At 54.4% G+C, this 15,443-nt stretch overlaps 1 protein-coding gene across 2 annotated transcripts in view; it reads left to right on the plus strand.

The window, feature by feature from the left end:
- Positions 1-15,443, plus strand: part of CMIP (c-Maf inducing protein) — a 198,206-nt gene that overhangs the window by 169,988 nt on the left and 12,775 nt on the right. For both annotated transcript variants that reach the window (XM_054697019.1, XM_037516223.2), the window contains 6 exons: positions 1,810-1,913; positions 2,865-2,969; positions 7,103-7,456; positions 12,488-12,553; positions 13,741-13,767; positions 14,070-14,118. In XM_054697019.1, coding sequence (XP_054552994.1) covers positions 1,810-1,913; positions 2,865-2,969; positions 7,103-7,456; positions 12,488-12,553; positions 13,741-13,767; positions 14,070-14,118 — 705 coding nt within the window. The remainder of the gene's footprint in view (positions 1-1,809; positions 1,914-2,864; positions 2,970-7,102; positions 7,457-12,487; positions 12,554-13,740; positions 13,768-14,069; positions 14,119-15,443) is intronic.

Here is a 15,443-nt window from a genome sequence, read left to right on the forward strand (position 1 = left end):
GAACATTTGGGAAATGAGAGAAAACATATCCCACAGTGGTGTGCAGAGAGTGCCCTATTCAGGGTGCACATCTTACAAGTATACCAAGTATCCCCCATTCCACAGATGAGCAAACTGAAGCTTAGTAAGGCTGAGTCTCTAAAAGTATCCCTAGCTGGACCAAAACAAAAAAAGACATAAATGGAAGCAGTCCTTTAGTGTGTCCCCGGGAGATTTGACCCGAACAATTCTTTATTCTACCCCAGCTACAACTGGACCCCTCACTGGAGTGAGCACTCACTGGAGTGCTCTCTTTGGGGATCAAGGAGCCAGACCTTGCACAGGGTCCCAAGTGGACCATTGGGTGACCTGACCTCTTACTTTCCAAGGGAGGAAAGTTGATTCTTCCAGAGGAAAAATGTCCTCACCTGCATGACAAGAGGCTGCTGGACCCATTTGTTATGTCCACTTCCGAGGAAATAACCTTCATGAGCCAGAAATCCAGTAGCAATGATGGTGGCCCATGTCATTAACAGGCCCAGCTGACTCAGTTTTTATATACTCACAGAGCCCAGGAGGTAGAGGGGGGTTTGGAAATGTGTTCTACGGCCCTCACTGCAGTGGGGTGCTGAGAGGGGAATTACCACCCAAGGCCACACAGTTTTCTTGTCATGCTTTTCCCTCGGGACGGGGAGCCTGGGCTTTCCTCAGTATCAAAGCACAGCCAAATATCAGTTTTTTCTTCATGCAGAGGGGTGTGTGTGTGTGTGTGTGTGTGTGTGTATGTGTGTGAGTATAGGAGCAAGTGCATGCACGTAAGCATACACATGTATCAATCAGGGTGTGCATGTATGCATTTTATGTACACCTGTACACCTGCGTTCTTTCTGAGCTTTCTCTGTGGCCTGTGCCGTGTGAGGGAGCCATGCATTAGGTAAGATGTGTGTGGATGAGCTCCTCTCTCTCAAGGACCCTGATTCAGCCCTGGTGACTCCAGGTGAAGTAGCAGTTCTAGAAACTTGCTCCTGTGAGCTGCACGCGCATTCCACTCAGGACTTTCACAAGGGCCCTAGGCTCAGGGAGATCCCTGAGAGAGTCTTGATTTTAGGTCAGAGTCCTCATCCAGGTTGATGTTTTCTACTGAGCGGGGTAGGAAAAGGGACAGATGAGTCTGGAGCCTCCTTTGTTGTCATACTGGTCTCCCAGGTGCCACATCGGGACACCACCTCCCTACTGTCCTGGGTCCAGCAGGTAACTGCATCAGCCAAGAGCAGGAGGAGCCCACAGCAGGCACTGTCCCCACCTGGGGCCACCTCTGCCTTTGGGTCACCTCTTTTGTTCGCTTGGGAGAAGGAGCAGGTGTCCTCTTCCCTGAGGATGACGTTGTTTGGGACACTGGGAGTTAACGTTTGTTCAAGGTAACTTTGTCTCCTTTGGAAGCCCAGTGATAGTTCACAGAACTCGGGGCCCAGAAGCTCTCTGGTGGCTGCAGAGGAGAGTTCTAGCTTCCCTGGGGGTTGTTGGAGGCCTGGCTTGACATGTGCAGGACCTCATAGCTGTGCACAGAGAAGGCCTGGCATGGGCTTGTGTGGCATGCAACCCTGCCACCCTGGGGGCCAAGTGCCAAGAGGCCCTCTGACAGCTGGACACATCCTGGTTTCCACAGGCAGCCATGAAGCAGGCTGTAATCGTGTGAAGGGCCAGTTCTTTGAAGTGAAAAATGTGCTTGTTCTAGAGCGCAGACATGGCTGATTGGTATTTACCCACTGCCTTTGCACCAATAGCTCACCTAGAGCCAGTCCCAACCTCTACCTTCCTCTTTCTCTGCAGGACTTTGGGAAGTGCCCGAGACTGAGGCTGTTTACTCAGGAGTACATCCTTGCCTTGAACGAGCTCAATGCGGGGATGGAAGTGGTGAAGAAGTTCATTCAGAGGTGGGTCTCCCTGCTCCACCCTTCCCCACCCTGACCACCTCTCCTCTATGGCGCACAACCCCTTGCTTCATTGATACCCAGAGGACCTGAGATTCTCATCTTCTATAAGGGTCTTCACTGTCACCTCACAACCACTTGGGGACGGAGGCACTTACTTGCTGTGTGACACTGAGCCAGTTGCTGTACCTCTCTGATCCTGCTTCCTCCAATACCCGCAGGGTGTTGTGCAATTAAGATGATATATGAGGACATTCCTAGCACAGTGCCTACTGCTCAGTCGAGGAGTGCTACTCCCTCAAGGATGAGTATTTCTACAGACCCCTCACCCTGGGGCTGCAGTGCAGCTTTGTTCAGTGCCCACAGCGATTTTCCAGGGATATTACACACATTGTCCCTGGACCCAAGCAGCCCTGGGTGTAGGGGTGTCGGCCCCATTTCACAGAAGAGTCAACAGGCACAGCAACAGCCCTGATTAATAGTGATGCGGACTCAGTATACCTCTGCCCCTCTGCCAGGGTGACTGTAACTTTTCTTTAAAAGCAGACTGCTTTTGAGAGTAAAGGAAGGTGTGACAAATTATCATTCTAGAGCCCCCAGGCATAATCCTGGCTGGTCAGCTACTTACAGCCCTGTAGGCTAAGTCTTTGGACCCTAATTTTAGCCCATAGAGGATAGGCCATTGTCCCCACTTTTCAGCAAAGGAAACTGAGTGGGAGTTTATTCCCCTGAGAAGACCACTCAGCTGGACCTGAGCCAGGTACCCTGGACCCAGAGCCCATGGCCTGAAGCTCAGCTCTGCTGCCTGCCCATGGCAGCCAGGTCCCACACCTTGTGTTGCCAAGTTTTCACAGAAAGGGCTCCATCACCCCCCAACTGTGCTGACTGGCCCCAACTCCTGGCAACAGACACCCCCAAAGCCACCTGCTCACCCTCTCCTCTGCTCTCTTCTAGCATGCATGGTCCCACAGGGCACTGCCCCCACCCCCGGGTGCTGCCCAACCTGGTGGCTGTGTGCCTGGCTGCCATCTACTCCTGCTATGAAGAGTTCATCAACAGGTCAGTCCTGCTGCTCCCAAGGGCCACTTCCACCCAGTGTGGGGACAGGGAGGCCAAGTCCCTGGAGACAGTGGCTTGTCCACGCCTGACTGGGCCAGGGAGGTGGAGTGGCTCTCATTGAGCCTAACCCAGTGTGACCCCAAGGCCCCTGTGCTTGGTGACTCCAGGGCCCAGCCCTCAGATATTTCCCAGAAAAGCAAACCGGGCGGACCAGTACCAGTGACACAGGCCATCGTGTTGACTTGGCTTTAGGAACAAGTGTTTTGCTCTGAGGCTTTTTCACCACCTGGCACATGTGTCACATTGCAGGTATATGTGTGTGTGCCTGTGTGTACACTGGTGGCAGTAAATGTACTCTCCTTCCATAGACTTTATTTTGCCTGGGGTTTGCACATATGTCTTCAGTGCCTGCTGAGTGCCAGGCACAGTTTTAGGTGCTGGGGAGAAAATGAGGCTGCAGATTCCCCACCCTTGGAGCTTCTGCCAGAGGGGAGCCCATGCCAGTGAATATGGGGGATCATGTCAGATGGTGAGAAAACAGAGCAGTGGGTAGCGAGGGGCCAGAAGAGGGCATGGCAGGGTCTCAGTCTTGGATCCCAGGGCTTGGGTGCAAGCAATTTCCTAAGAAAATTACTGAAGGAAGCACTGAAAGGCAGGCTGGGAAGGGAGGACAGCCAGCAGTAAAAGCAGGTGATCTCTGCAGGCCCCTGTGCAAGCCCCCTAGGACTTCCTGGGAGACTGTTGAACCATGCAAAGCCATTCCCTTGAAGGGTGATGGCACTGGGGTAGTTACTCACCAGCTCTTTTCTCCCCATTCACAGATTGCTCCTGGGATGCAGGGTGACATGAATGCTATTAGTACATGTAGAGCTTTCTGCAGTGACTTTTGGGGCCGCTGGAAAGGATGTGATGTGCAGGGTACAGGTAGCATGTCCGACAATCACCCTGTCCGGTTGTTGAGGTGGTACACTGCACAATTCCAAAGCAATCAAAATGTGGCTAGGTAACTGAGATCTGGGGGCACATATGGTATGATACTTTTTTCGTGAAGTTCAGAACAGGCAAAAGGAATTGGTAGGGACAGTGGTGAGAATAGTGCCCACTGTTGTGGCAGAGTTTGGGTGGCAGACAGAGTATGTGAGAAGTTTCTGAGTCCTGGAGATGTTTCACGTATCAACCCAGATCAGTGGTTCTCAACTGGGGGCAGTTTTCCCCTCGCTAGATATTTGGGTTCCCACACGTGGGGCAGGGGTCTGGGTGCCGGCATCCACTGGACACACTGCCATATGCAGAACAGTGTCCCACAAAGAATTATCTGGCCCCACATGTTAGTAGCGCCAAGCTTAGGAAGTGCTAGCCTGGTGGATGATGAGTGAGGGGTCAGGAGGTGGGGGGTTAAAACCTTGCAGCTCCACCCTGGGATCTGTGTGTTTGACCACTTCATATTCAAGTGCCCCAGGCTCCAAACCCACAGTCAGGGATGGTACTCAAAAACTTGGATTCTGGCCTGGTGGGATGACTTACACCAAGGAAATTGGCAAACACTACACATTGGGGCTCCATTTTGCTGAAGACCTGGTTATTACACATTTACCATCATTCCACTGGTTGTATCTCGAAAAAAAAGCAAAGAATTGTCCAGGCCCCCATCCACTGTGATTCTGATGTCTTTGGGATGATCTTTTGGGGGTTTGCTTATTGTTTTTTTTCCAACCCCCAACTTCCCCCAGACAAGTCAAGTGTGTGGCCAGAGTTGAAAGCCTTTGCGTAAATTTGCGTAAAGGGAAGGCAGGGGTGGTGGTGGGGGGAGGGACAGGTAAGACCCTTTGTGGGGGTGCTTCAGAGACCTGAAGCAGGCAGAGGGAACAGCCTTGCAGTGGAAACAGCAACAGCAGTGCAGATAGAGTTGCATCCGTCACAGGTTTCTAGCTGTGGTCCCGTACGCCTGCTTCAGAAACCCCAGGCTGCTTCTTTAACGTGCTTCTTATTGGGCTCAGCATTTCTGGGTCTGGCCCAGGAATCTGCATTCTTGGCAAACTGCACGGATGATTCTGCTGCTCACTAAAGGTCACTGCAGGGCGGGAAATGAAGAAAATTGAGTGTGACTAGAGCAAAGGGGGATAGAGAAGCAAAGGGAAATTGCAGAGGAAGGCCTGGCCAGGAGAAGAGTGTACCACCTGGCTTCTCGAAATTCCTGTTTTTACTCTGAGAGCACCGCAGTTGTTGGTAAGCATTAGGTGGAGAAGGGTCTTGATGGGATATCACTTTCCAGATTCCCCTCTGGTGGCTCCTGACTGGGAAGGTTAACTGCGCAGGAGCCATTAGCGGCTGCTGCTCCCTCCCACACGGGCCTGGCCCACCTCCCGGCTCACAACAGCCCAGCCCTCAAGCCCACAGTAGTTTGGGTTCCAAGTGACAGTGTTAGCAACTCGGGAGTCAACCTGAGGGCCGCGATGCTGCCCTTTCCCGGGCTCATTGGTCAGTCTCTGGAAGATAAAGGCCGTGATGTCCTCCAGGCCTGTCCACAGTGCTCTCGGTTGGTACATGATGTACCCACACACAGAGGAACAGACAACTTGACCCAGGTTAGTGTAGCTCGCTGGAAAATCACCCAATCTGAGCCAAACAGCCTTGAAAATCCACTCCTAAATCCCAGCAAAGGCAAACAAAGGAAGAAGGAGTGTTGAACATTTGGTAGCAAATTAGCTCTAAACCCAAAGAGATAGTTACACCACCCCTCCGCCCACGGACCACACACAGTCTTCCATCAACCGTAGAATTCTCGGACTTGAGCCGATGGATTTTGTTCAAAGTGTATTTATTAAACACGCTTGGTGGGCCCAGCTCAGGACTGGCTCGTGGCGTGTACTTTTATGGAAGACCCTCTGTGTCTTCGGAGCGGCTCCAAAGATTCCCAGCCACGTCGCCAGTCCTTGTGCCAGAGCAGCATGCTGGTCCCCAGGCAGCACAGCCATGTGTGTCTGCCGCGCTGGGGGATGGACCAGGCGAGCAGCCTGATTGGCCTTCACGAGACACTGGTGTCCAGCCAGGGGGCGAGCTCCAGTTTAGAAGGTTGTCAGGGGCAGGAAGGGGCAGGGCTGTGGGTGCAAGGGATGAAGGCAGATTTCATGGAGCAGGGCTACACATGGTATGAGGGGCCTGCACTTTCAAATCCCAGCCCCCTCCATTCCCAAGCTGTGTTGAAGGGCAGGTCACCTGACCTTAGGGAGCTTCTTGCCTTGCCTATAGTGGTGAGACGCTCATCCCCACTGTTCAGAGATCCCTGAGAGCGTCCGTGTGGTAGCGCTTAGCCTGGGGTGGCCCAGTAGTGCCACGAAGGGAGCCTGTTGCTGGAATGCTCAATGGGGGAAGGCACTGGCTCAGTGCTTGATAAGTCCTGCCATTGAGGTCTGGCGTTGTCATGTCAGGCCCAGCGTTTCCCAGACAATGGTGACATTCCATGATGCCATAAGCCCTTTCACAGCGGCCACCTATTAACACAAGCATCGTTTCTCCAGGCAGGTGGAGATGCTGCAAGTGGGGGGTTCGCCAAGCATGATAGGAGTGCTGCTAAGACCTGCAGATGAGAGGGACCTCCCAGCTCCAGGGGCCTAGAATTCTGGGGTGTGGGCTCTCTTTGGTGTGAGCGCACAGGGAGGATGCTGAACTTTCTCATTAGGCTGAGAGTGGGGCAGTGGAGCGGGATGCTGGGCCTTGCCCTGGAGGACATGATGGCGGTAGGGTTGGGTGGGGACTGGGAGACAGACTACCGGAAACTACTAGAAGCAAAATGACTTGGTAGGTCTCATAACACGTCAGGAATGTGGCCAGGACAGGCATCGGGGTGGCATGAACATGGAGGGCTTTGTGGGAATGGCCTCGAGATGGACATTCATGCATTCATTCCACAGCGTTGCGCTCCTGCTGTGTGCTGGGGCTATGGCATGGGCCTTGGCGGCAAGTCTCAGTTTGTTTGCCATCTCCACCTCTCCCTGTCTTGAGGCCTGAACAAGCCACTTACCCTGACCAAACCTGTTTCCTCGCTTGTAGGCGGGATCATGCTAGCTTACAGCACTGCCACCGGGTCCTGTGGCTGATAACTTCTCACAGCCCTGTTCTGTCTCTTCCCCCAGCCGCGACAATTCCCCCAGCCTGAAGGAGATCAGGAACGGCTGCCAGCAGCCCTGTGACCGGAAACCCACCTTACCTCTGCGCCTTCTGCACCCCAGCCCGGACCTGGTGTCTCAGGAAGCCACGCTGTCCGAGGCGCGGCTCAAGTCGGTGGTCGTGGCCTCCAGCGAGATCCACGTGGAGGTGGAGCACACCAGCACTGCCAAGCCGGCGTTGACGGCCAGCGTGGGCAACGACAGCGAGCCCAACCTCATCGACTGCCTCATGGTCAGCCCCGCCTGCAGCACCATGAGCATCGAGCTGGGCCCCCAGGCCGACCGCACGCTCGGCTGCTACGTGGAAATCCTCAAGCTGCTGTGAGTGTGCCTTCTGAGTGCTTGCCACTGGTGGGGTGGGCAGGGGATGTGACTGGACAGCTGGTTTCGGCTGTGTCTGCCCGTTGGAGGCAGGCCAGGTCCAGCATGTTGAGTGTGCATGAGTGTGTGTGTGTGGTGAGGTGCGTGCAAGACTGTGTGCTTATATGCTTGAGCGTCTGGGCATATGTGTCAGGCATCAAGTGTACATGTGTGTCTGTAAGTTTGAAAGTGTGTGTGTGAGTGCACACACCTGCTGAGTTGTGCATGGCAATGAGTGTGTGGAGCAGCCTAATTGGCCCACTGAGTTTGTGGGCAACTTGTGCATGTTTCAGTGGCTGTGGGGGTGTGTGGCTTGACAGTGGCTGTGTGGTTGCCCAAGTGTGTGTCTGAATTGAGGACTTGAGTGTGGGGTATATGTGGGTTTCTCTGTAGGGGTATATGTGTGGGTTTGTCTGTGCATTTGTGTTTCTTTTGTACTTGAGTGGCTGAGTACAGGCATGAGGATCTGAGTATTTAGGCACAAGAGTGTGTTCGTGTATGTATGCATGTGCTTGTGGGTGTGTTTCTGTTTCTGTGTCGTGTGATCCATGCATGCTGTATGCTCGGTGTGGTTGTATGTGTACAGGATACTTTATTTTGGGGGCTGTGTCTGTGGCCAGGCATGTTTGGGTCTGTGTAGTTGTGTGTGCACATCTGCTGTGTGGACGTTTAGAAGTCTTCTGTAAAGGGAGTGTCCTTTAGGGCAGTGGCCCTCGGATCAGGCTGCATGCAGGCCTGGCTGGTGGGAACAGCTGTGGAGCAGGAGCCAAGGCCTGGGTCTGCTCTGGGTGGCCTCACTTCAGAGCTGGGTGCTTTGGGCACATTGCCACCGTCCCCAAGCATCAGTTGTGTGATGCTAGAAATCGTGTCTTTGAAAGTGAGCAGACACACCGCACATGTGCATGTGGCTCCTTGTCTTTAGGAGGGGAATTGGGATGCAGGGTACCCAAAGGCTTCCTTCATCCCTGCTTGGGCCCTGAGAGAAACGAGGAACCCGGGGTCATTCCAGCCTTGCTAGAAGCAACATGGAATATAGCCTCTTCCTCCCCCACCCCCCAAGGCCAGAGGAATTCCAAGTTCCACTCAGAGAGCATTTCCTGAAACATCGCTCAGTTTCTTCAAGGCAGGAGGTCCCCACTTTCTCCCAGCAGTGGAGTCAGCCCTTCAGGGGACAACTTAGTTTAAGCCACTCTGGTTGAGGCAGGACCCACCAGGCTGAGACAACCCTGGTCTGGTTTCCTCCCTGACTCCTGCTGTTTCCTAAATACCTGGAACTGCCAGGCCTTGGCTCCAACTCTGACTGCTCATATAGCCTTCAGGGTTTGAGTTTCGTCATGTAGTCGACACACAATTTTTCCCCTTCTTTATAAGCGTGCTCCTGAATGAGGACTCTGTTCTCCCCAACCTGCCCCCAGACCTCCCGCTGCACCTCCCCCTGCTGGGAGGGACAGGCCAGGGCCTGGGAGGTGCTCCTGATCTCTGTCCAGAGCTGAGCTCACATTGCCTGGGTCTTTCTACCAGGCAGGGTTTATACTTCTCAAAGCTTCTTTACCTTGGGGGAGCCCAGAATGCGTTTCGGGGACAACTTCCGTGTCTTACCTGCTACTTCTGGAGTCACTGGCCCCTGAGGGGACCCCAGACATGGTGGAGCCACAAAGTCCCAGCAGCTCAGAGCACTCACCAATATGATACAAGGGAAAAGCACAGGTTTCTGAGCCAGTGCTGGGTTCAGGGTCCACGGACAGCAGTGTTAGCTTGGGACCCTGGGTGAGTAGCTGGTCCTGGGGGAAACCCAGCACCTCCAGGCATTAGCATGAGATCGGAGGGCATGGCTCCTTCCAGGGCAAGATGCCAGGCAACGGGATTACCACACTTTCTGAGTACATCTGCATTCACTCTAAGATGCCATGAGGGTGAACTGCATCGTTGATTTTGTAGAATCTATTCCTCACACAGCTGGCCAGAAGCATGCATCTGAGAATGGAGGAAACAGCCTTCCAGCCTCAGCCTCTGTGTAACTGTGGCTGCGGCCTGACTCATCTAGGCCTCAGTGTTCTTGTCTGTAATGTGGGTGTCTTCTTCCAAAAACTTAATGAGAATTTCATGATGTGGCAGCTGGTCCCTGAGGCTGGGCAGTGTGGCCTACCCCACAGCCAGCGCCCTAAAAGGCATAGATCCCAATTAGTTGTGTTGTTGTAGGAAGGCCTATTCTTGTTAAAACCTGACACCTTTGAAATGAACATAAGTTGCCAAATATTCCCTGGATACCTTGAAAAGAAAAACTGTTCCCAGCACAGGTCAAGATAGCCCTGAAAACGTACCCCTGTAAGCTCAGGCTGGGTGGCCCAATGGAAGAGCCGTGGCCTGGACAGCACAGGTCAGGGTTCTAGCATAGTTTGGAGTCCAGCTTTATTCCTGCCGGGCACCTCTGTGCAGTTTACCCATTTACTAGTTCTTCCGTGACATGGTGACTGCGTGCCTGCGCTGGGCCAGTCCCTGTGCTAATGCCCCTCTCAGTCCCTCTGAATCTATCACCAACTGCTAAAACAGTGGCATTGCACCCATGCCCAGTGGGGTGGGCTGTCGGAAGCCGTGGGCATGTGTGAGACCGGCCCTCCCAAGAAAGTGGCAGACACAGCTATTCTTTTCTGCTCAGCTTGCTTCATCTACCTGTTTTGTTTTCTGAACGCCCAGATTTAAAAAGAGCCATGATAGGCTGCTGTGGCTTAGCTGGAAGAAGCCCCAGCCCTTGGGGCCTTGAGGAACAATGCAGACTGATGTGGGTTTGCCCTGAGGACTGGGCATTGCAGCATGACTGCAATGTCAAAGACAGGCCCTGAGGAGGTCCCAGGAAAGGTCACCATCCCTCACCCAGGACAGTCAAGCCCAGCAAAGGATGCCCCCCCCCACCAGACTCCCCAACTCTCCTGAGAAGAGACAGGAGTTGGGGACTGGGCAGGGGAGTCCAGGACTGGGGGGGCTGCTGCTATTGGGTCTGGAAACTGTTGTACAAGGAAGGGCTGACATAGACTCCACCGGGCTGGGAGGTGGATAGGGAGATTGGCGCACCGGGGTCTACTGCGGCCCTGTGTGGGTGCCCCTGGACCCCATTCAACATCCTTGTTCCTCAGCAGACTCCTCTGGCCGCAGGCTGCACTGTGACTAGGTGCTCCTCATGGTCCACTCACCCATCGCTCTTCCAGTGGGCCACAGGGTCTGTGCTAGTGCCTGTGGCAGTGGGTGGGAGGACCACCTCCTTGGTGGAATGCCCGGGGCTGGGCATCAGCCAGAGTCTGTCCAGACTCCCTCCCTCCCAGCATTTCTATGATTGTACAATTTGGGAAGATGACTCTGCTGCTCCCTGCCTTCGTTTCCCAGCTGTGAGGTAGGGATGAGGATCTCTGTCAATGATGTCTGCTCCTCCGAGCTGCCTGGAGATTTAGTGCGTCAATGTGTGCCAAGCCTTCATCCCAGCACCTGGCATCTGCAGGCTGAGGCCAGGACAGGTGCTTTGTCACCTCAGTTAGCACCTGTGCAAGCCGGCTTCTGGCAGGGGTTCCATGTACCTGATGCAGAGCAACAAACACGTGTGTGTGTGTGTGTGTGTGTGTGTGTGTGTGTGTGTGTGTGTGTGTGTGTGTGTGTGTGTGTGTGTGTGTGTGTGTAGATTAATCCTTCTGTGGAGAAGCTCACAAATGTGAGTGTCTGGGGCTCCAGGCCCCTCCAAAGAAACTTGAAGCTCCCTGGAACCTCTGAGGTCAGTTGGTCTGCTCACAGCCCTGGCAGGTCCCCCATGGGATGATGGGAAGATGGGCAGGTGGAGGGGGAAGGATTTGCCCAGGTCCCTAGCCTCAGGGGTCATGGCCACTCATTTCTCACCAGGGATTCTAAAAACCCTGGGCCATCTGCTGGGACTTGGGAGAGACTGATCTCCTGACTGCATGGCAGGAGTGAAGCAGAATTAAGTGTTTACAAACGCCTTGCTTCCTGGGCCTTTCTGAACATTAAGCTCTGCATTAGGCATCTCATTCACCATCTTCTGGAAAGACCTGTGGCTTTCCCACTGGTTTCCCAACTTCACTCTATCCTTAGCCCTCCCCACTCCTCAGATCCCCAGGTCCCCTTTGCAGACCTCACAGCCTCACCCAGGGAGCCATCACAGGGCATTCTCTGGACTGAGTGAGGCTGCCCAGGCCCAGCTGCTGTTCCACTAGGCAGGGCAGTATTCTCCCTCTGCTCTGCAGAAGGTTCTCAACAGAGCCAGAGAGATCAGAGAAGCCAGGATGGGGCAGAGAGGGCTGGTTAGAGGCACAGTCCATGTCAGGGCAGTGGGGGTAGGAACGGGCAGGCTCACAGGCTCAGAGACATCTGAGATCACATCCCCGTGCCAGGTGCTGACTTGTGCCAATCTGAAACCTCTCTGAGCCTTGGTTTTCCTCACCTACAAAATGGGGGTTGTGCTAATTCGTACTTTAAGGGGCATTTATGTATGTTAACTGGGGATGTGTGACCTCTGGGTGCCTGGTGATGGCCCATCTGTCCTTAGAGCAAGGTGCTGCCATGCCCCATGCCTTCTTCCCCCTCTGTGGGGCCTTCAGCATCTCAGCTGGGAGCTGGCAGAAAAAGCCACTTCTTTACAATGCTGTGTTACTGGAAAGGTGAGGAAGACCCCTCCAGAAACCAGAAGTAACCTCTATTACCTCTTTGAAGACCCGCATCTCAGAGGACTGTCACATTTTGAGGACTTTAACATATAAATTACGGAGGAACGCAGTTAGGCTCATAACACCCCGATTGTCAAAAGCTGGATGAGCGATGAGGGAGACTGCATTCAGCATGAGGAGGGGTGGTGTCCTGGGGAGCTGGAGGGCTGGCAGGTTCTGTCAGGTCACTTGGCCATGCCACAGGACTCTGCCAGACCCCATCCCTGGTCCGTGGGTGGACACGCACTGTGCACCAGACCAAGGCTGACCATGTCCCTTCTCATTCCAGGTCGGACTATGATGACTGGAGACCATCTCTGGCCAGCTTGCTTCAACCCATTCCATTCCCCAAAGAGTAAGTCCCACGTGCAGCCCTCTGACCAACCCATGAGAAAAACTTGGGCCACACCAGGCCGCCCTGCGGGCACACAGATAAAGGCAGAGATGAAGATGTTGGGCCTCAGCTGTGGGGTCCCCGGGGAGGCAGCCCCTCTCAAACTGGGGAAATCTCAGGAGCCACATCAGGGCATCGTGAGGAGGATTCACTTAGCTCTAGTGTGTCTCTCCTGCCTGGCGCACAGCGAAGTCAGCAGTTTTCATTGCGCGTCAGGTGGCACGGTGACACTGGCACCTCCTCTCTCGGAGGGCGGTAGTGAAAATCAGGTGGTAATGCACGTGCAGAGCTTTCCACAGTGACGTGCTGAGCGTGCCCCGATGGATCCCCCTTGTGATTATAGAGCTGCACAGTGGATGGGGCCACAAATGGACCTTCCGACTCTCTCTTGCCGGCCCTTAGCCCAATATTGAATTTATCCCAGGAAAATGGGGAGGAAATGGTCTGGTGAATAATAGCCCGAGAGGAAGGCTTGTCTGAAGAACCAGGCCCTAAAATGCCGGCAGGTCTCTGTTTTGATAGATTTGAAGAAGGAGGGGTCCCCGGGGGCAGCTCCGGGCTCTCTCAGGAGCCATTAGCTAGCCTGTGTTTATGAAATGCAGCTCTCTGAGGGGGACATTACACTCAGTAATTGCCCCATTTGCTGGCCTTGCCTGTCCCTGGGGCCCCCAGGACTGAGACCGGAGAAATCCAACTCCTGCGGGCCGCTGCCGTCATTGGCTGGAGCGCTGTCCCCGCGGCCCTGGGGACACCCGTGGGGGGCGCCCATGATGCAACTGGCTGGGAGGATGGTCCCTGGTTGCCACTCTGCTGTGAGGCGGTAATTAACGCGGCCGCACCGTAATTGTGGGGCAATTAACCCACACACCTGGATCCCAGGTGCCCGTGTGCAGCGCACAGGGTGGTGCCGCTCCTGTTTACAGGGGTCCAGCGGGGGGCTGTTCGGGGACATGAGGGTCTTAGTCTGGTCGCAGAGGCCTTGGATCTGCAATTTCCAGTAGGGACCAAATGCTGGTGTGACGTTCTCAACTTCTCGCCAGTCTCCGAATCAGCCTTGCAGCCCAGGGGTCCCCAGAGGAAGCTCTCCTCAGGATTGCTGTGCTATCTCGAAAATGCCTGCTAACCCGGTTCCCTTTTTTTCCTCACAGAGCTCTCGCACATGAGAAGTTCACCAAGTGAGTATTTGGGCAGTGCCTTCCTTGCCTTCCTCTGGTCCCAGTGTCCCTCATGTTCCCAGCGACCAGCCCTCCTTCCAGGTTGTTGTGTCACATGCATTCTGGGAGGCCACCAGCTTCCTTTGGAAGTCCTCCTGTGACGCGTGTCCAGGCCCCTCCAGGGTTTCTGGGGGGAGCTTGGGATGTGCACTGACCCTACCAACTTGCCCCAACCCCACCAACCCTGCCCTCCACCCCATGTTCTGGTCCACCCAGGCCAGGACCCTGGGAATGACCCACTCCCACCCTCTCTTTCTCTTTAGGGAACTAAAGTATGTGATCCAGAGGTTTGCTGAAGACCCACGACAAGAGGTGAGGCCACCCTCTCCCTGGCTGGCTCGGTGTCTGGGCTACTGTAGAACACAATGGGCATCTCTACCCTCTGTGCCTTGCCAGGGCCTCCTGGCACCCAGGCATTCGGGGCAGTTGACTAGGGCTCCTTTCTTCGCACATAAACTTAGCACACACTCACCTCCCTTGCCCCCATTGTCTGGGCTCGGCCTATAATGTCAGTGCTTTGCTGTGAACTCAAGCTAATCGGAGGTGGTTTCCTGCTGGCTGGCGGCTTCTCCTTGTGGCACAGGCCTTGATGTAGGGCAGGCTGGCACCAACCCTTCCAAGCAGCTCCATGACAGGATCTATATCCTCTCTGGTCCTGCCATCCTGAGCCCATTTTTCATTTCCTGGGCATAGAGGCCACAGGACTTCTTGAGAGGTTCCCTTCAAAAAGCTTCCCAGGAGCAGGCAGCCTTCTTCCCCAGAGCCTGCGTGTGAGCAGTTACTCAGAATGGGCAGAGGACCAACCTGACCCTTCCCTTGCATCAGCAGAGCAGGGCCAGCTTTTGCTCAGTGCCCACTCGTGTCAGGCATGTGCATTTTCTCATTTAGTCCTCCCAGCCACACGCTGAGCAGAGGCTGCCATTCTCCCCATTTCACATCCGCATTACCCTCCTCTCAGAGTTGAGAAAACTGAAGTGTTCATCCCCACAGTCACATAGCAGGTACATGACTGAGGTAGGATTTGGACCCAGGGAGCCTGGCTCCAGAGCCTGTGTTCACTGAGCCTGGTGGGCCTTTAGAGGAGGGTGGAATGACCCACAGCACCCTTCTCCTCACACATGGATCCTGGGAGGTGGAGGAGCGACTCTCAGGTGGGGGCGGACCCAGACATATGCACACCTCCAGCAAAGCAGGAAGGTAGACTGGGCCGAGGCAGGAGCAAGTTAGTCTCTTCAGGCCACACTGCAAAACTTCATCCTAGAAGGATCCAGGAGGATCTAGTTCTAACACACCTCGATTCTAGGCAGAAACAATAAATCGGGAGCTTTTTTTTTTTTAAAGATTTATTTATTTATGTATACAAGAGCTGGGGTATAGACCGGAGGTGTGGCAGGGTCGGGGGGTGATGAGAGGATTCACCAGAGACAGAGTGGGGAACAGAACAGGCAGACTGACCGAAGTACACTGCTGAGGGGAGCAGCGGGTGAGACAGGAGAGGTCTGCTGCGCCATGTGGGTTTCTCCCTGGCCGACCAGGGGATCGAACTCATGCTGTAGAGGCTGTGGAGAGCTTCACTGGTTGCATCTTAACCCCTTGCGCCACCAGGGAGGCCCAATCGGGAGCTTTTAAATGGTCAA

This window comes from Talpa occidentalis, unplaced genomic scaffold (genome assembly GCF_014898055.3).
Source record: "Talpa occidentalis isolate TD23 unplaced genomic scaffold, MPIMG_talOcc4v2.1 talOcc4.17, whole genome shotgun sequence".
NCBI classification, from domain to species: Eukaryota; Metazoa; Chordata; class Mammalia; order Eulipotyphla; family Talpidae; genus Talpa; species Talpa occidentalis.